At 47.7% G+C, this 21,423-nt stretch overlaps 1 protein-coding gene across 2 annotated transcripts in view; it reads right to left on the bottom strand.

The window, feature by feature from the left end:
- MED15 (mediator complex subunit 15) overlaps positions 1 to 21,423 on the bottom strand; it is a 70,962-nt gene that overhangs the window by 29,286 nt on the left and 20,253 nt on the right. The window contains exons 2-5 of one of the 2 annotated variants that reach the window (XM_039242840.1): positions 18,971 to 19,058; positions 3,564 to 3,615; positions 1,820 to 1,849; positions 40 to 252 (exon numbers count right to left, since the gene is read on the bottom strand). In XM_039242840.1, coding sequence (XP_039098771.1) covers positions 40 to 252; positions 1,820 to 1,849; positions 3,564 to 3,615; positions 18,971 to 19,058 — 383 coding nt within the window. Of the gene's footprint in view, positions 1 to 39; positions 253 to 1,819; positions 1,850 to 3,563; positions 3,616 to 3,845; positions 4,037 to 18,970; positions 19,059 to 21,423 lie in introns of those variants that run through there. The other variant, XM_039242841.1, reaches the window with a different exon arrangement.

Genomic DNA, 21,423 nt, shown 5'->3' with positions numbered 1-21,423 from the left:
TACAAAGAAGGCAGATTCTCTGAGAAGCACGGTACTCACTCTGTGGAGCTGCTGTGGACACAACAGCCATGCCGTGGGGGGCCATCCCCGAGGTGCCAGGGGGCGGCTGCCCTGAGAGGGGCATTGGCTGCCCCATGGTGCCAAGGCCACCCATCCCGCCCAGGGATTGTCCTGGGCCCCGAGAAGGCATGCCGATTCCAGCGGCTCCCGCAGCGGGCCCACCAGTCAGGCTCTGTAGTGCATTCATAGGATCTGTAGGAACACAAGGGCACAGCGTCTCAACCAAGTGCTTGCTGAACCGCAAGGCTCCAAAGGCTATGAGGCCTCACAGAACACACACTTCCTCCCACCTCCAGGCACGACTCCCTCAAAGCCCTAAGCAGTGAAAGGCCAGAGTTCTGGGAGCCTGTAGGCCGCCAACTGCCCAGGGACCAAAATGCCGGTATCTCTGTCATTGCTCTTGAACAAGGAGTGCACCTCAAACCCTAGCCTGGCTCATGACAGGGTCCTAACATTGAGGGACCTGAAGGTATGCAGCAGCTCCCACCCCTCCTGACTGTACACCCCTCCTGCTGGGTGAGACACAGCTGGGAACTCCAAAGACAGCAAAGGAGACAGCAGGCTCTTCACAGTGAGACAGAGCCTGGGGGCCGGAGAACTGAGGGGGCACAGACTGATGTTTTCTCAGGGAGATGACAAGTCTCCTTGCACACCACAAGCCCACCTCTGCTAAGTCTGTGCAGAAACCCCACTAAGGAGCGATTCTCAGGACACCACGCTACAACAAGCGAAGGTGTGGGGGAGGCGTGTAGGAAGAACCCACAGAGTGCCACCAGGCACAATGACGCTTGCCAGGAAGCAGGGGACTCAGCTCAGTGGGCAATGCCACGACTGCAACAAGGAGCCCAGAGCTCTTGTCAGAACAGTATAGGCTCACAGCAAACAACTACCTACAGACAGGAATGTCCCAGCCAGGTCACCCTGCAAAGAACTGGATGCCAAAGAATCCCACACTCCAGTGCCAAGAACTCAGACATTTTCCTGGCCACACGCTCTTTACCCCATCTAGCCCTGGGCATCTGAGAATCACTGCACATGCCGGGAGGGCCCAACAGGGAATCCGGGCCCACAGAGACAGGTGCAGCCAGCTTGGCTAAGGCATGCACGGGCACCCAGCATTTACAACTGCACTGCCTATGCTAAGACAAGCAGCATGCCAGGCTGGCCCCCTCCTTGACAAATCAGAGCTCAGTCGGCCATCATAGATTTGACTAAACCCCTTCACTGGCAGCTTAGTCAACAAGACCAGGGCAGAAGCAATACAGTTCCCATGTGATAAAGTCTTGAAGTTAAAAAGAAAAAAAGAGGAAAAAAAAGACAATTCTTAACTTACAAAGAAACTTTGTAACTTAAGGAAGTGAATTCATAGTTATTCTCTAAAAACTATTACTGCAAATTATTATACTAGATATTCCATTGTAGTTTTCTTCCACAGAGCTCAATATTTTAGATAACATCTCCATAACTGTGCGAGTTCTGAAACATCATTTTGCTGGACAAAAACAGCATTTGAGTGACATGGATGGGGAGGTCTCATCTGACTGCAGTCTGCCAGGAAGAGGAAGCATGGAGGAGGGTCGGGCGTGGCTCGAAGTTCTCACAGCCAGCTAGAGTTCTTCTTTCTGCAAATTTTCTCCACTAGTAACAGCTTAACCCGGAACTCACGCAGCATCCACAACTGCATTCTTGCCCCACCCCCCCTCCACTGCCAAACCCAAGGTTGGGATAAAACTTTAATTCAAACAGAAAATACTCTTACCGCTGACGGAAGCTTGAGATTTTTTGTTATCTGTATTTAAGAAAACAAAAACAAAAAACAAAGTTTTACATAACCACATAGTTCCCCAGTAAGCCAGCTTTGGAGGCATCTGCCTAGAGGTCATTTGCTGAAACGAAACAGAAGATAAGATACCTGGAAGTGCACGTGTGTGCATGTCTGTGTCCACTCTGGGCAGAGCTGACACTCGAGGGGGTCTGAGGCAAGAAGGTACAGAACTGCCCCTGGTCAACCTGGGGCCTCAGAGAATTGTCCCCCTCCCCCTCCCTGCAGAAGCTTGCTCTGGGCCTACTCTGGCCCTCCCTCCTTCCCGGGAGCAGGGTCTCAGCTGGGACCCTGAGCAACAAACACAAGAGCTGTAGGGATCCACAGTGGGCCCAGAATGGTGTCTGTACCTCCACAACACCTCCTTTTTCAGCCTGCCCTGATGAGGAGGCAGCATCTCTACTTTCTACTAGGAGGACATTGAGTGCGGCCAAGGCTGGCTAAAAGCCCCATCTAGCTGGCCCTAGCACCAGGGGCAAGCACTGCAACAGGACCGCCCTCTCTGGGTGAGCCAGGGGCCGGTGAGCGGGCCAGGGATACGCCTGGCCCCAGGGCTTTGTGCTGCTCTGCCAGGCTGCCTCCCAAACAGGCCAGGTCAGCCCAGTCCCGACAAGCAGAGCTGCCTGCCAGGACAAACCAAGGCATCTCATCCAGACTGCTCACTCCCCAGGCTTCTAGTTCCAACAGCTTGTTCTAAACCCCATAAGACCTTCCCAAACACAGCAAGGAAAGTGGAATCAAGTGAAGTTCATCTGGCCGGCCATTCTGGGGAAAAGTTAGTGTGGAAAGAAGCAAAATCTATGGGCCACACAGGGGCTCTGGGGTTTACAACATCTCTTCTCGGAGATTACTACTAATGCCGTAGCCACCTCTACAAACATGAAGAGAAGCCACTGGACGCACCAACTGTGCGCTCCGAAGACAGGCTGCGTCAAGAGGAGCCCATCTCCTGTGGTCACACAACTGCAGGCACGTAGGAGGTGCTGTTGGCTGAAACCTCAGAGCGCCGATCGAGCCTGGTTTCCTTTAGAAACGGTGACCATCCAGGAACACTCCATGTCCTCCATGCTTATGCATAACACACATAAGACCACCAGGACCCCTGAGCCCAGTCTGCAAGGACACACACTTTTCAAGAACCATGGCTGCTGCCAGGCTGAGCTGACAGGACCCCAGCAGAACCCTGGGAATCAGAGTGGGTAGAAGGCAGCAGGTGTCAGGCAGCCCTCACCAGGGCAGGGAGCCGGAGGCAAGACTTACGAAGTTCCAGCTTGACAGGAACACAGTTGGGTCAGACCCCTATTGGTCAATAAGCTAACTCCTAGGGAAGGAAGTTTCTTTTCCAGGGTAAACCTGGCTTATTTAAGAACTGCCTAGAGACAAAAACCAGTCTTTGGAAAAAGAAGATTAAATGGACAAGCAAAAATAGCAGTCCAGACCACTCGGAGGCTAACATTTCCATTATGCCAAAATCAGCATTTTTGAGGTTAAAGCTGTGAAGAGGATGGGAGGCGGAATCAAATGCAAAGCAATGCCGAACTTCCCAGAGAGCAGGAGCTTTTCACACAGGCATTCTGCCTCAGGCACTGTGGCCAAGAAAGCCCCCACCACCCCAGGAAAGGGCAAGCCTCTCCTGGCACTTGAAACTAGAAACCACCCAGAAATGTAAAATTTTACTTACGAATGTCTCGAAAATGGATAATAAGCCTGGCCACGAGAGAAAGGTACTCGTCCTAAAAGCAAAAACAGGAAGCAATTTAATCCCAGATGAAAAATGAAGCCATGTGACGCCCCTTCCCACCCCCTGCGCTGCCATGTCACTGAGTCGAGGGTTCTTGCTGAAAGGCTGCCGGCTCGCCTGGTTCGGCCTCCTCTGGAATCCATCTCTCAGAGCAGAGCTGTCAGTGCTCAGCTCCGGCAGGCCAACAAAAAGCACAAAGAAACAAAAAGCCAAGAGGGATACCGAGACAGGCGTCAAACCGCGGCTCTTTCCACTCTGCTGCAAAGGCTCAGCGGAGAGGGTGGCTGGCCAGCTCAGGCGCCCCTCCTTTCCCAGAGGGGACAGCAGGTCCAGAGGGGATGGGATGAGGGGCCAGCCTGAGGTCACATGGCACATCAGCAGTAGACATGGGCGGGCCGCTTTTGTCTTTGCACTATTTGTATCCAAGTACTTTCGCTTTTAATACTCAGCCTGTTGCTCTTTCACTGCTGACGTGCTCGTGTGCAAATCTGGCTGTGCGCCGCTGGCTGTGCTTTTCGGAGAGCTGCGTTCATCTGAATCTACTGCACCGGCAAGGGAGAGGGCACAGTGCCACCCAAGGGTGGCAGGTGAAGGCTACTGCCGAGGGCTCTCTTTTTCCCGGCTGCCGGGTTTCTGGAACTGCAGAGCAGAGCCTGCCTTCTACTGATTGACCTCTTTGCAACTAAGGATACTCACTCCCAGGTGTTAGGGGGAAATCACTACTGTGAGTTTGTCTGGTGGTCAACAAAGGGAGGTCTGAGTTAAAATCTTATTTCACAGAAGCTGTACCATCCTTCCTCTCCTTGAAATGCCCGTCCCTCTAGCAAGGCAGCCCCAAAAGGGCAAAAGCCTTCATTTTCCATCTTGCTTGCATGACCCTCCTACGTCACTCTGACAGAGAGAGGCCACTAGACAGCAGACTGACGGGATGACACCCACACAACCCAGAACCCAGCTGCATGCGGCATCTGTGGAGGTACTACCCTGGGAACACGCCTGTGAACCCAGGAACAAACAGTAAACCCACTGTCGTAAGAACATCTTTGGGGAAAAAGTGGTCTCAGGTGAATGCAAAAATATACGCACACTTTCTAAATCTTCATTATATCTCATCTACCCCCAAACTTCACCCCACCACTCTTTTTTGGCCAAGGGATTCAGCAGAGGCAAACGCAAGGGGAAAAGGCCTGGGGAAAGGCAAAGCTGGGATGATAAGCACATGCAAAGGGGGCAGGTACAGAGAGAGGGACAGTGAGCCTCTAACTGGAGCAAAGGGGCACTTAGCGGGTGTTGTCAACACTCCCGATTTCCAATTCCCCTGCCCCCAGTTTCTGGTAGGAAAGACAATATGCTGAGGGTGAAGGGAGCCCCCCCACCCCCCCGCCCTGAGCCAGGTTCCTGCCTGTGGATCACCTGGTCCTTGAAGGATAGTAGTGTGGTGAACAGGGAGCAAGGAGGGCAGGAGGCCTGAAGGAAGCTCAGGAAATGAAGTGGCCAAGTACAAGGGGAAAAAGATTGGGAACCTGCCAAGTCAATATCCGATGTCTTGTTAAGGCCTTGAGACATCTGTTAAATACCTTAAAAGAATTTGCTGAGTTTTCTCTATTTCCATAAAAGATAAAATGAGGGGTGCCTGGGTGGCTAAGTCAGTTGACTTTGGCTCCGGTCATGGTCTCACAGTTCATGAGTTCGAGCCCCGCTTTGGACTCATTGCCGTCAGTGCTGAAGCTGTCCACGCAGAGCCCACTTCGGATCCTCTGTCTCCCCTCTCTCCCCTGCCTGTGAGCACATGAGTGCGCCCTCTCTCCCTCTCAAAAATAAATATTAAAAAAAAAAAAAAAAAGATAAAATGAGGAAGCTGGTTGAAAAAATGAGATATTTTTATTCGCACACAAGATACAATAAAATGGGGCTCAGGAGCATGTCCACAAAGCCTTTAATACAGAACCAGGACTGGGAGCTCAAAGCTGGGCTGCAGTCCCTGTCCCAGAGCTGGATGGCCAGCATGGTCTGCTCCTGGCTAAGGCCATCCCACTGCCAGGTGAGTAGAGTGGAGGCTCTGGGGACCAGACCAGGCTGAGGAGGCCTAGGGGGCAGATGTGGCCCACCTGACAGTAGACATGGGCACAGGCAGCAGTTAGTCAGCGAAGAGGCTTTCTGGCAGGTTAAATACATGTCCGAATTTCTCGCAAAGGCCAGGCCACCCAGGAACCACTGGGAGTCAAGTACTGCACATCTGCCGCCAGTGTTCCTCCCTCAGAAGACCCTGGGGTCTGAGACTGCACCGCTCATGTCCCACAGGGTGGGCTACTTTACTCCCATGGCTCCTAAATCAGAGGTCCTAACTGACCTGGCCCAGTGTGAGAATTCCTAGGCTCTGCTACCCCCTTCTGCTCCAAGGCACCCCACCCCTCTGGGACTGTTCCAGAGAAAGGGCTAAAGACCATGTGATGTCCCTTACCTTCACTCAGTCTTTATGACCTGTCCTGCTCAACATCAAAAATCTACGTGTCTGGGCTGCACGTGGTATTACCAGACCAAGGCAGTAACAGCTAATGCCCTGGCATTTACGTGGTGCCAGGAACAACTCTAAACCTTTATATATATCAATGCTTTTAATTCTTCCAACCACCTACTGAGGCAGGTGTGTGGTGTCTGGTTTGCAAACAAGAAGACAGAAATGTGGGGAGAAAAGCTTTATACAGTTCAAACCCCTGCCTGACCCATGCAAGTCTAGCATGAAGGCCCAACGACAAGGGTGAAGAATGTCTCCCCGACAGGGGTGTGGAGGGAGCAGCAGGAGCAGGGACACACACAAGCTCCATATAAAATCCCAGGCACCGCACACTACACGCTATACACTACCTTTTGTATAAGACATGGGGAGTCTGAATACATATGTGCTTGCATCTGCAAAAAGAAATGTTGCAAGAATAAACCAAAATCGGAGATAAACAGTTACTCCCAGAGGTATCAGGGATTGGGCTGTAAATGAGACTTCACACCCTGTTATATGGTATTCACATTGGAAGCATGTACATTTTTAAAAAAATCAAATTGAAGATAAAACTAAAAGAAAAAGTACAATTCCTAAAAATTCAAAATAAACATATGAGCTAACTATCAAGATGGTGTCAAAATCATACAGGGAAAAGAACCCTATTTAGAGTGATCGTTTTTAAAAAGAAAAAGCAAACAAAACAAAACTGCATGTCCTTACTTCATCCATTTTATGGGCAAACAGAGCTGCAAAGAAATCTTAAACTTCATTCCACATTTTGTTATTATGTTACCAATATTAGTGGTAATATTAGTCTGTTTATTCCAAAGGTATTTTATCTTATCCTGAAGTTTTTAAACTTTTTTTTTAGTAATCTCTACATCCCCAATGTGGGGCTCAAACTCACAACCCCGAGATCAAGAATTGCATGCTCCTCCAACTGAACCAGCCAGGCGCCCCCCAAAAATATTTTAGAGTAAAGCAAGTAATTATGCTACTGATATGAGAAGCCAAGATAGTCACATTAAGAGAATAGATACATGTTTAAAATGAAAGTAAAACCCTGTAAGGTTAAATTGGAATGGGAAATATCAGTGTGAAATTACGGGGTTTTTGAGGTTGTCGCTGTTATCACAAAAATATATTCTTAGCTCTGTTCACAAAAAGGTGCAGAAGCCATCAGCACCAGTGCCCACACCGCATGCTCTAAATACCATTTCACACTCAAAAAGGAACCAGGGCTCCATAGAAGAATGGCCCATTCCGGGACCAAGACGCAAGAAAGCTGCAAAAGACGAAAGGAGTCATGATAAGGGCCCTATGTTGGACAGGAGGGAGCTTGGGGGCTGCCCCTGGGTGAGGAAGAGACCACAGAAGCATCAAAATGAACCACTGCAATGGACTGAAATATACGAGATGCAGAGCCCCAAGCTCCTAAGAGTCACAGGAAGAGAACCTACCTTCATTCCCATCCCCAGGCCCTATTGATTGCCTCCCCACCCCCACCCAGGGGGCAGGGGGAACAAGGTTAGCAAGTTCTTAGGCTACAAAGGGACAATGGGCTGCAAAGCACCCCTGGTTGGTCCAGAATTGGCTGTTTCAAGCAACTAAGGATCTCTGGTTGATGAAAGAAAACCTTTCTTTGCAGCAAAATTACTTTTAATAAATGTGTAAGGAAAGCCAGAATTGAGGACAATTACCACTTTGCAATACCCAATTAAATGGTGGAACCATCAGGTGATAAGCGGATGGGGAATTTTTTAGGAGAAGAGTCACACTGTCACTCTCTGAACTCCTGACCAGCTGTGGTCTTGTGGGGAAATACAAATACATGGCACCACCTCAGACATATTCTTGCTAATGAAGCCACTGCACCCTGGGCTCTTTCCATCTAATACCCAATTTATAAGAAATAAGGGGCAAAAAGGAGTGAGTCAGGCAAACACGCATGCCAACGACTCTGCCACTTAGGATTCACAAGGAAGTGAGGAACCTGGCAGAGATAGCTCTGTATCATCTTGGAGAAGACATGTATCACCAAAAATAGAATGCTGGTAGAAAGATGAATGTGAAGAATATTTCTGGGGAGAGCTTAGAGGAAATGAGGAACAGAGAATCTTTGTTATCTAGTGGCAGGAAGTTTAGCTGACCTGTATCCTAGTTGTGAGGAAGGCAGAACTTGTAAGCAACAAATTTGGATATTCGGCTGAGAAGACTTCCAAACAAAATGTTGAAGGTCTGGCCTGCTTTCTTCTTGCTGCTCAGAGTAAAATGTGAGAAGAGAGAGAAATCGAGGGAAGAACTATCAAGCAAAATGGAACCTGGACTTGATGGTTTGGGAAATTCCCAGGCTACCCAAACTGCTAAAATGAGGAGATTCACTGTGAGGAAGGTGTGCTCTCAGTCTTTCCGAGTGTGGCTTGACACAAATTTTGCTAGTGCCAAAGAGACTGGACACAGGATTCACAAATCCCCTCAACCATCTCACAGAAGCCAAGGCCAGGAAAGAAATCATACAGGAAAGACTGGCAGAGAAATTGCTGGTCTAATGGGGTGAATCCCGTCACATACACACGAGACCCACAAAGGAATCTGAGTGTTAACACCAGCATAAACACTGCCAGTTTGGCCTGAAAAGGAGAGAGACTAGATGAAATCAAAGAATGGTGTCAGCCTCCCAAAATTCTACAGGCAGAAAACAGCCTGATAAAATGACTCAGCTGCAAACATGTGCTATTCCTTAAGAAAAGGAAAGATGACCAAAGGGACAGAGCTTTGGGCCAAGAGGCCAAAGCTATCAGCCCAGAGACTGAGTCTCCAAAGTATGGTGATTAGTTACAGCAGCAGTAATTAGAAACTAATACACTCTTCCTATAGGTTCCTCTGTGTTATAGCTATGCTTCAGTTACTTCATTTCTTTTTTTTTTTTTTTTTTTTACTTCATTTCTTTATATGGCCAAGTAATCTCTCACTGTATGGAGAGACTACTGTTTCTCTATCCATTCATCAGTTGATAAATATTTGGATTATTTCTACTTTGAGGCCATTATGAATAATGCTGTGAATACTTATGTACAAGTTTTTGTGGACATTTAGTAACTGTTTACTTTTTTGAGGAATCATCAGTTTTCTACAGTGACTGCATCATTTCACATTCCTTCCAGCAACACAGGAGGTCTCGATGTCTCCAGTTGTCATGAGTGTGAAGTGGTACCTCACTGTGGTTTTGGTTTGCATTTCCCTAATGACTAGTGATGCTGAGCAGCTTTTCATGTGCTTCTTGGCCACTTGTCTATCTTCTTTGGAGAAATGTCTATTTGAGTCCTTTACCCTTTTTTTTCTTTGAATTCGGCTTTTTTGTTGTCATTGTTACTGAGTTGGAGGAATTCTTCATACACTCTGGATACCAGCCCCTTATCAGATAAATGATTTGCAAATATTTCCCCGCATTCCAAGGGTTGTTTTTTTACTCTCGATGGTGTCCTTTAATGCACTTTTTTTTTTTTAGTTTCTGAGAGAGAGAGAGAGAGAGAGAGAGAGAACGTGAGCAGGGAAGGGTCAGAGAGAAAGAGGGGACACAGAATCTGAAACAGACTCCAGGCTCTGAGCTGTCAGCACAGAGCCCGACGCGGGGCTTGAACCCAAGAACCGTGAGATCATGACCCGAGCCAAAGTCGGACGCTTAACCGACTGAGCCACACAGGCACCCCAATAGTTTTAAATATTTTTCTAACAGTTTTTTATTTTGATGAGTTGAACTAACTTAGATTTTCTTTTGTTGCGTGGTGCTTTTGGTGTTACATGTCAGAAACTGTGGCCAAATCCAAGGTCACAAAGATTTATGCCTGAGTTTTCTTCTAAATGTTTTACAGTTTAAGCTCTTACATTTAGGTCTTTCATCTGTTCTAATTTTTGTGTATGGTGTGAAGATGGGACCCAGCCTCAGTATTTTATTTAGTCATCCAATTGTCCCAGCACCATTTGTTGAAAAGACTATTTTTCCCCACTGAAATCTTTTGGTACCCATGTAAAAAAAAAAAAAATCTATTAACAGTAAACATGAAGGCTTATTTACAGATTCTCAATTCTACCTCATTGATTTGTATGTTTATCCTTATGCTAGTATGACATGGTCTTGATTAGTGTAGCTTCGTGTAGTTCATTTTAAAATCTGGAAATACTGGGGTGTGCCTGGGTGGCTCAGTCAGCTGAGTGTCTGACTCTTGGTTTTGGCTCAAGTCATTATTTCACAGTCCATGGGGTTGGGCCCCATGTCGGGCTCTGTGCTGACAACATGGAGTCTGCTTGGGATTCTCTCTTGTCTGTCTCTCTCTCTCTCACTTTTGCTCTCTCTCCCCCTCTCTGCCCCTCCCTCACTTGCATGTGCATGCCCCCCTCCCAAAATAAACTTTAAAAATTAAATTAAATTCAGAAGTATGAGTCTTCCAACTGTGTCCTTTTCCAAGATTGTTTTGGGTATTCTGGGTCACTTGAGTTTCCTTAGGATCAGTCCATTTACTTCTAGAAGGTCTGTTTGAAAGTTTTCCTCAGATAATCAAAAAATATATCAAATCCCTGAGCAGGGGCTCCAGAACCAGTGTTCTTGGCAACAGGAGGCCTTTGATAAGTACTGCACTGAATTATATATTTTATTTGTATACATTCTTAAATATTTTAGACAAACAAAAAGTAAATAATAAAACAAATGCCAGTGGTCTCCTTACCTAGGTTAAATTTTTTTTTTAAATGTTTTTTATTTATTTCTGAGAGAGAGAGAGAGAGACAGCATGAGTAGGGGAGGGTCAGAGGGAGAGGGAGACACAGAATCTGAAACAGGCTCCAAGCTCTGAGCTGGCAGTCAGCACAGAGCCCGACACGGGGCTCGAACCCATGAACTGTGAGATCATGACCTGAGCTGAAGTCGGTCGCTTAACCGACTGAGCCACCCAGCCGCCCCATCCTTACCTAGGTTAAATTTTAAGATAAGACACAGGGGATACCCGAGTGACTTAATCTCCAACTCTTGGTTTCAGCTCAGGTCATGATCTTGCAGTTTCTGAGATTGAGCTCTGCGTAGGGCTCTGCACTGTCAGTGCAGAATCCCCTGCTTGGGATTCTCTCTCTCCTTCTCTTTCTGCCCCTCCCCTGCTCTAGCTCTCAAAACAAATAAACTTGTTAATTTTTTTTAAGGTTTTATTTATTGCTGAGAGAGAGAGAGAGAGAAAATGAGAGACAGAGAGATACAGTGTGAGCAGAGGAGGGTGAGAGAGAGAGGGAGATACAGAATCTGAAGCAAGATCCAGGCTCTGAGCTAGCTGTCAGCACAGAGCCCGACGCGGGGCTCAAACCCACAAACCATGAGATCATGACCTGAGCCAAAGTCGGACACTTAACCAACTGAGTCACCCAGCCGCCCCATAAACTTTTTAAAATAAGTAAATAAATAAAATAAATAGGGGCACCTGGGTGGCTCAGTTAGTCGAGCGCCCAACTTCAGCTCAGGTCATGATCTCATAGTTCATGGTTCATGAGTTTGAGCCCCGTGGTGGGCTCTCTGCTGTCAGCACAGAGCCTGCTCCGGATCCTCTGTACCCACGCCCTCTCATAAGCATTAAAAAAAAAAAATTTTTTTTTAATAAATGAATAAAAATAACACAGAGGAGTGCCTGGCTGGCTCTGTGGGTAGGGCATGTGACTCTTGGTCTCACGGTCATGAGCTCAAGCCCCATGTTGGATGTGGAGACTACTTTAAAAAATAAATACAGACAAACCAAAAAATAAAAAGAAGGCAGGAAAAAAGCAAGTAAGCAAGTGAGCTAGCTCCTCATGCTACCAGTGACTCACCCTGCATCTTAGTTTCTTCACAAGTGAACCGGAGAAAAATGTCACAAGGATTAGACCAACGGTATACTTCTCTCAGTGCCTCAACACATGCTACTGCAAACATAGCTGGTGAAAACCAAATAATCAAAATAGACAGTTAAGGTTCTGAACAAATATGTTTACTAAGGATGGTGCAGGAGTCCCGACTGTCACACATTTAGACAGAATGGAGTAAAGGAGCACTGCCCACTGGACCTTCCTCATGAACCAGTTGCACTTCAGCTAAGCTTTCCTAGCAGATCTCAGTACCTGTTAAGAAAATGTTAATCTTGGGACACCTGGCTGGTTTAGTTGATAGAGCATGCGACTCTTGATCTCCGAGTCATGAGTTTGGGCTCCACACTGGGTATAGAGCCTGAAACAAAGAAGGAAGGGAGGAAGGAGGGAAGGGAGTAGGGAAGAAAGGGAGTGGGGAAGGAGAAGAGAAGGGAAGGAAGGAGGAAAGGGAGGAGGGGAGGAGGAAGGAAAGAGGAAAATGCTAGTCTTCTCACGTTTTCACATTTTTCTTTTCTTTTTTAAACTTTTTTTTTTAATGTTTTATTTATTTCTAGGAGAGAGAGAGAGAGAGAGAGAGAGAGACAGCGTGAGCAGGAGAGGGTCAGAGAGAGAGGGAGTGACAGACTCTGAAACAGGCTCCAGGCTCTGAGCTGGCAGCCAGCACAGAGCCCGACGTGGGGCCCAAACCCACGAACCGCGAGATCATGACCTAAGCGAAAGTCGGACGCTTAACCGACTAAGCCACCCAGGCGCCCCTTTTTTTAAACTTTTTAATGTGTTATTTATTTCTGAGAGAGATAGGGAGACACAGCATGAGCAGGGGAGGGTCAGAGAGAGAGGGAGATACAGAATCTGAAGCAGGCTCCAGGCTCTGAGCTAGCTGTCAGCACAGAGCCCAATGCGGGGCTCGAACCCACGAACCGTGAGATCATGACCTGAGCCGAAGTCAGACGCTTAACTGACTGAGCCACCCAGGTGCCCCTGTTTTCACATTTTTCAATGTACATGATTGTGCTTTTCTCAGCAAGAAGATGCAGTGCTTCTAATGCCTGAATTCTTGGGCAGCCGGACAGGTGCCCATGGATAGCAGAAAGTATATTCAGATGCAATCAAAGCCAGACTCTGGGCTTGTGAGGTCCCTTAAAAAGGCTAACGGCAGGAAAGCATATCCTTTTATCAGACGTACATAGGCAGCCTCCTCTTCTCTTGGGAGTGTGACTGGGCCTGACCCCATTTCCCAGGCTGTGCTCATCCCTATTATTGCAGCTGGTTGGTGTTCACCTCAGGCCCTCCTCTTTGATTACTCCTAAGGTAGCTTCCCACTTCTGATGCTCACAGCTTCCCTGGTCCCCGCATTTCACTTTGGCCTCCCAGTGGGGGGTTAGTTCTATACTAGTCCTTTTTACGCCGTAAACCAGAAATGTGTACTACTTCTGCACAATACTGTATTAAATGCAAATGAGGAAATGAGGGTTTTAACTTTCACACTAATTTAAAAACAACCAAGTAACAAGCAAGTGTTCAGAAACGCACGCAGCCCTAGTAAGCATCTCTACACACTGCTGCTGTAGGTACCGACTCAGAGGTCCCCACACTCCTGACTGCACTCTCATCCAGTGGACACCAATCTTCCCAAACCTTTGGAAGCTGGTTCAAGTGTTTGGAGGTGCCACTAACTTGTGTTAGTTCTATCAGCCTCCTTTAGGCAGAGAGTAGTCCCATCTGTAGGAATTTAAGGTGTTAAGGAATTAAGGTAGCTGTTTGGGTATATTTTGCTTTGACAGATGGGAGGCAGTAAGAGAAGTGGCTAAGAGTGTGGTGACACCAGACCATCTGGCTCCATTCCCAGCTCTACCTCCACCCAGATCTGTGACCTCCTGGATAAATTAACTAGCATCTGTGTGCCAGAGACTCCTTCTCTGAAAGTGGGGACAGTGGTACTATTTTTGCATCATAGAGCTGATGTGGGACCACACAAGCTCAGACATGAAGCATACAGAACTGAGCCTTGCAAGGGGACATGACTTCACAGGGAACAAATGGGGTCTGGCCATTAGACCCGGATCCACCCAATGACAGAATGGGCAAAGCTTTAACTTGCTGTGCTAACATCCATACTAGAAGCACCATGCCAGTTGCTTCAACCCCATGCCAGGCAATTTGGTGAATTCTTTTTAAAGTATTTATGTAAATCATCTCTACCCAATGTGGGGCTCGAACTCACAACCCGGAGACCAAGAGTCACATGCTCCTCTGACTGAGCCAGTCAAGGGTCCCTGGTGGCTTCTTTTAAATGAGGGCACTCAAGATTTTCCCTTGCCTTAGGGGACACACCAGGCAACCTGAGGTGCCCATAAGTGCCCCAGTTTCCTTCAGGGTGGACACCTCTGGACCTTCCAGCTTGTCAGGATTCCCAGGGAAGGTCAGCCCCTTCTTGGTGGCCTCTTCCATCTCCCAGCCCCTCTTAGAATCCAGAAACAGAGAAATTACTCTTCTTCATCCTTCTCTCTGCTCTGGGGTCCCACTTTTTCAATTCTTTCACAGTTGTTCTAATGGAGTCTCAGGTGGGAGGGGCAGGTAACAGGAGTGCCCAGACTGCCGTCTGACCAGATCTTACAGAACAGCCTTACTGCCCTGACTGGCGCCAGCTCTATGAGGCACTTAAGCAGTAGTAAAAAGCTGGCCATCAGACAACAGTGCTTAAGGAGTATGTCTAGCTCTGTAAAGAAAAAAAAAAGAAGACAGGAAATTTCCAACACCTGTGAAAAAAAAACCTCTTCTAAATAGTTGGGGCCTCCTCTTGGAGTCAGGGATTTAGGACAAGCTTGATCAAAGGAAATGGACTACAGTTGTTAAGATTCCGAGTGTGGGCTACAGTGAGGCAGACGCTAAGATGGTAAGGGGGCTGTTGTGCTGCCAGGTACCCCCTTTGGGATGGAAGGCTTATTCCTCAGATGATCAGAGTTCTGTGACAGCCAGTCTCCAAGAGGGCCACCAACAATCCCTGGCTTCCCTGTACAAATAGGCCACTGCTCACTACCAAAAGACAGGGTCAATTCCCACTGCCCTGAACTGGCAATGGCCTCAGGACCTGCTGAATCTGACTGAGGTTCGAGGACTTCCGAGGACTGGCAGCTTCTACTTCCTTGTCCTCAGAAGCCAGCTGCCACGTAGTAAGGAAGTCCCCGCTATACTGCTGGAGATGCTATGTGGAGGTCACATCAAGAAAATCGATACAGAGATGTGTGAGTAAAGCCTTTATGGACCTTCCAGGTCAGCCCAGCGGCCTGCTGAAAACAGCTGCACAAGAGGTCACACAGGAGACCAGCAGAACGGGCAGCCAGGCAATTCCAATTGCCCCAACTGCTGACCCACAGAATCAGAAGAAGTAACTCACTGCTTAGATCATTAAGTTTTTGGGTAGTTCCTTATTAAACAATAGATGACAAACAATACTGAACCAACAAGTTCTGGATTCCAAAAGCTGAAATAGTTCAATAAGCCCTAATCAATCTTTTAATTCTAAGAAAACACAAACTAACAAAACCAGTAATAACATCCCATCCCCCCAAATATTTGCAAAGTCTACATCTAATAAGAAACTTAGATCCAGGGGCGCCTGGGTGGCTTAGTCGGTTGAGTGTCTGACTTTTGCTTAGGTCATGATCTCGCGGTTCGTGGGTTCGAGCCTCGCGTCGGGCTCTGTGCTGACTGCCAGCTCAGAGCCTGGAGCCTGTTTCAGATTCTGTGGCTCCCTCTCTCTCTGACCCTCCCCTGCTCACGCTCTCTCTCTCCTAGAAATAAATAAAACATTAAAAAAATTTAAAAAAAAAGAAGAAGAAAAAAAAGAAACTTAGATCCAAAACACATTAAAAACTCTTACAGTCAATTAAAAAAAAAACAAAAAACCAAACCAAGAACTCAATTTTAAAATGGGCAAAGGACTGGGGCACCTGGGAGCCTGTTTCACATTCTGTGTCATCTCTCTCTTACCCTCCCCTGCCCACACTATCTCTCTCTCTCTCTCAGAAATAAATTTTAAAAAAAAATTTAAAAAATAATAAAATAAAATGGGCAAACGATCTGCATAAACATTTCTCCTAAGAATATATACAAATGCCCAACAAGCACACAAAAAGATGCTCTGTATCATTAGTATCATTTCACCAGGAAATGCAAATCAAAACCACCATTTTTGTGAGATACTACTTCACACTCATTTTGACAGTTATAATAAAAAAAAAAAAGACAAACAATACAAGTGTTGATAAGGAGTGGAGGAATTGGAATCTCATACCCTGTTGATGGGAATGTAAAATAACGCAACTGTTTTCAAAAAGTCTAGCGGGGCGCCTAGCTGTTTTGTGCGACTCCTGATCTCAGGGTTATGGGTTTGAGCCCCACAGTGGGTACAGAGATTATTTAAAAATAAATTTAAAAAAAGATTTTTTTTTTTTTACCTTTATTCATTTTTGAGAGACAGAGCATGAGTTGGGGAGGGGCAGAGAGACAGAGAAACCAGAATCCAAAGCAGGCTCCAGGCTTTGAGGTGTCAGCACAGAGCCCGACATAGCGCCCAAACCCACAAACCATAAGATCATGACCTGAACTGAAGTCAGACACCTAACTGACTGAGCCACCTAAGTGCCCCAAAAATAAAATCTTTATTAACACACACACACACACACACACACACCAGCCTGACAGTGTTACCATATGATTCAGCAATTCCAATCCTAGGTATCTACCCAAGAAATGAAAACGGTACGTCAACAGGAAAGCTTCTACACAAATGTGTGTGGGTTTTTTTTTTAAGATTTTATTTTGTATTTAAAAAAATTTTTTGTTTAATTTTTTTAATGTTTTATTTCTGAGAGAGAGAGAGAGAGAGAGAGCGAGACAGCAGGGGAGGGTCAGAGAGAGAGGGAGACACAGAATCCAAAGCAGGCTCCAGGCTCTGAGCTGTCATCACAGAGCCTGACGCGGGGCTCGAACCCACAAACTATGAGATCATGACCTAAGCCAAAGTCGGACACTTAACCAACTGAGCCACCCAGACACACCTAAAGATTTTATTTTTAAGTAATCTCTACACCCAAGTTGGGGCTCAAACACACAACCCCTAGATCAAGAGTTGCACGCTCCACTAACCAAGCCAGCCAGGTGCCCCTTGTACACAAATGTTTACAGCAGCATTAATGGTAACAGCCAGAAAGTGGAAACAATCCAAACAACCATCAACTGATGAGCGGATAAATAAAATGCAGTATATCTATACAATGGAATACTATTCAGCAGTAAGTAGGAATAAACTACATGTTACAAAATGGTCTGTGGATTAACTTGAAAATATCTTCCTAAGTGAAAGAAGCCAATCACAAAAACATATACTGTATGTTTGCATTTATATGAAAAGATCAGAGGAGGCAAATCCTTAACAGTGGAAAGTAGGTAAGTGAATGCCTAGGGCTGAGGGTTGAAGGAAAATGGGGAATGTCAACCAACGGTTATGGAGTTTCTTTTAGAAAATGTTCTAAAATGTAGACTGTGTTGACGGTTGAACAACTCTGTGAATATCCTAAAGACCACTGAATTGTAATACTTTAAAAGGCTGAATTGTGTGGTATATGAAGTAAACCTCAATAAAGTTGTTATTAAAACAAAAGAAAATGCTTTGTTTTGTTTTTAATATTTTAATGTTTATTTTTGAGAGACAGAGACAGAGTGTAGGGAGGGGAGGGGCAGAGGGAGAGGGAGACACAGACTCTGAAGCAGGCTCCAGGCTCTGACCTGACAGCACAGAGCCCGATGCGGGGCTCAAACACATGAAAGGTGAGATCATGACCTGAGCCAAAGTCAGATGCTTAACCGACTGAGCCACCCAGGTGCCTCAAGAAAATGTTCATTATGTATATCCAGAGCGCAGACCCCTCCACACCTCAGCACTCTTCCTTACACTTACATGTGGTCACAAATACAACATACAGGTGGTTTCTCTTCTGGAAACTGCTTTCTCTGGCTGGTAATCCTGATCTTTCCATTTCGAAAAATGTTCACCTCATCTAAACACACAGATCATGTCCACATTTACCGAATTGACCTCTATATGTCTTAACAGTTGGTTTATCCAAATCAGTATCCCATTGATGGCCACAAACGGCATCTGCTTTTAATTCTTGACATGAAAGGATGTTCTAGAACTCCCAACACCACATGAAGGATCAAAGCGCTCGGGGCAGACCCAGAGCTGCCAAAGAGTCTGCACAGTCAGGATCTGCGAAGCAGGGCAGGTGCAGTGGGGCAACAAAAGCCCTGGGCAGCAGCCCCTCCTCGCACAACTAGGTAACACTGGCCAAGCCACTGGCTCCCTTGCGCCTGTTCTGCTTCATCTCTACAAAAACGGTTCTGCCCCGGGAAGAACACTCCAATGAAAGGAGGCAGTCACAAGAAGCCATGGCACCTGGCCCAGGACGACAGCTCACACAGCAGAAATGCTTCCCAACTACTCCACCTGTGACATTCCTCGGCCTGCGTCCTAGCTCAAGGCCTCCACTTCCACAGGCATCACCTTCAGCACTTAACGAAATATGACGGAAACCCTTCTGGGCCCACGTGTCAGGGCCCTGTGGGGCTTCAGTGAGGACCCCATGGGGAGTACTCTTCCTCAGAGGAACAACTGGACCCCACCGAGCACCCTACAAGACTCCTGGGAGCTGACCATGAATGGATGGTGCTGGCAACGGGGTTGTGGTCAGAGGCCGGGCATACATTCTCCCTGTATGTATACCACGGACACGTGGGAAGAGTGACAGCATGCTGACGGTAAAGGTGACAGTGCCCATGGTCAATCAGTGAGCAGCCACCCCATCCCCACTCTGCAGGCAGATAGCTTCCAGAATCTGCCCCACACCCTCCCCTTCCTGAGTCTCTCTGCCAGGGAGGGTGGCTCCACCCACCAAGGCCTTACCCGGGTCTTGGCCTTCAGGAACACATGGCTCTCCATATCCTTGCTGGATTTACTGTGGGCCACACCAGCTTTTCTCATGGCATCCTCACTGTAACACAGAAGAAGAAGAGATGTTGACACATGCCTGTAAGTCTGCTCCTGCACGGTTCCAGGACAGCAGGCCCCACAAGGCAGCCGCCCCTGGATGGAAGAGGTGCTGTCCCATGGCATACCAACCTAGCCAAGGTCCATCCAGGAGAGGCATCAAGAGAGGGACTCTCAGCTCAGCGATAAAAGGCAAGCTGAGCAAGGGAGTAAGAGGGCAGAGCTATGAGAAGGAAAAAAACCAACAACAGGAAAGCTAGACTCCACAAAGCAAAGCAGCTACCCCCAGCACAAAAGACCAGAGGATCTAGGTCCTAGGAGTCACTCACAACCCACACAACATCGAATATACTCAGATGGCTAAGTAGCGAGCGCCCTCAATTTCCTCTGAGTGGCCTGGGTCCCCACTCAACTCTGGCATTAAGAACCGTGGGGCTCCGGCTCCAGTCTCCTCCTCTGTAAAATAAAGGGGCCACACGAAGCCAATTCTTAGTCCCTCTCAAAGTATGTGGGACGTGCAGGTTCTCCGAGTTGGACAAAGAAAATAAACCCCACAAATGTGATAAACACTTAAGAACACATTTGCCAAAACATGTCCAATCAGAGACAGAATGCACCACCTAATGCTCTGCTAAGATAGAGCCACATACACCAGCTAAGCCTGAGCTCCCTGTGAATGGCAGCACACCCCCTGCTGAACACACACAAAGCTAAGAACATGTCTGTGTCTGTTAGAAACAAAGGGGCATGTTAGGCTTGGGTCTCAGGGCTGGGCCCATCTGCTCACAGCCTGCCCTCTCTCCCACTGCTGGGCATACTGATTAACAAATGAACAAGCATGTCAGGACTCTGCTGCCTCACCCCAGGAGAATTAAAAAAGCCTGGTCCAGAGGCTCCTGGGTGGCTCAGTCAGTTAAGGGTCCGACTTCAGCTAAGGTCATGATCTCATGGTTCAGGAGTTTGAGCTCTGTGTTGGGCTCTGCACTGACAGCTCAGAGCCTGGAGCCTGCTTCGGATTCTGTGTCTCCCTTTCTCTCTGAGCCTCCCCTGCTCATGCTCACTCACTCTCTCTCAAAAATAAATAACTTAAACATGCCTGGTCCAGCTGGTGCTAGAAAGCCTTCTGACTGCTCTAAACAAATACACAGACAAACCAACCCCAGGGTACTGGAAGAGTGTGCACATGGGGCTGTGGGATCATGTTTGTGATCCTTAAAGAAATCCAGAAAGGAGGCCAGATGCTAAGGCTTGGACAAATCTGTATTAATGTGTAAAAGCAGAATAAAATGAACCTGACCCACCACACTGCTAGATAACTCATTAAACACGGGGGTTCAGAGTCCCTACTCCCATCTGTTTCCCCAACCTTCACCGAGGAAAGGAAGCAAAGGCATGTTCCTGTTAACAAAGCAGCTGGGATGGAGCAGGCACACGCGTGAGGGGCAGTGTGACCAGGGCCACAAGAGTGGAGCAAAAGGAACAATGCAGGAGGACAATACAAGATCAAACTCATGGGGAAGTGAAGCTGGCAGGCATCTATATGTGGAGATCAAGAGTCGTCACCCAGTTAGGCTCTAAGTCACTGAGCATTTCTGACAAGAGAACTGACTAAGCAAACCCGCTTTCAGGGCACCTCACCCGTCCCCCCACCCTCCAAGGCCATACCTCTTCCCTTCCCCACCTTCTAACAGCAGTGTGAGGCAAACCCCACCATGGAGACTTGCCAGGGCTGAGGGCCACAGAGCCACAGGAGGGGAGAGGAGAGGAGCAGACAGGGCAAGAGGGTACTTGCTGGCCACTGGAACATGCTGGAGGCTGGCTGAGGGGAAGCGGAGAGGCCATGGATAGAAGGTGGAGCCAGGAGCCAAGGTGTGAAGCACAAAAAGGGAGAGGGGGGCCTAAGGACTCTGAGAGGGGGACTCGATTACGCAGATGGGCTCTGTGCCCAAGACAAGCAATCTCCAAGGGCTTAGGCAGGCTCCTGGCTGGTGGAAAGCAATTCTCCCAAGCTGCTGGCTGGCCATTTTTAATGGAGTCAGCAAGACTCACAGGCCCCACTCAAACTCTGTGCCCTCTGACTGCAGCAAAGACACCTGGCACCATCCACAGAGACAAGACACAGACACCGGCTTAAAAGCTTTGAAGTGGCGGGACCTTGCCAGGTCCAAAGGCACCAGATCCCAGGGGATGTGCTGGAGGAGGAGCCCTGCCCCATCCTGGTCGGAGCGACACCACGGAGGACACGGACAGTGTGGTCCCCGGCTGTGACTCAAAGAACCTGAGGAGCATCGTCAAGGCAGGGGGCCAGAAACAGGCCTCTCTTGACCAGCCAGGACACACACAGTCACAAGAGCAAAAAGAACTAGGAT

The sequence above is a fragment of the Hyaena hyaena genome, unplaced genomic scaffold, assembly GCF_003009895.1.
Source record: "Hyaena hyaena isolate Hyena2069 unplaced genomic scaffold, ASM300989v1 scaffold_219, whole genome shotgun sequence".
Classification (NCBI taxonomy): domain Eukaryota; kingdom Metazoa; phylum Chordata; class Mammalia; order Carnivora; family Hyaenidae; genus Hyaena; species Hyaena hyaena.
This window is presented reverse-complemented; position numbering and strand designations above follow the sequence as displayed.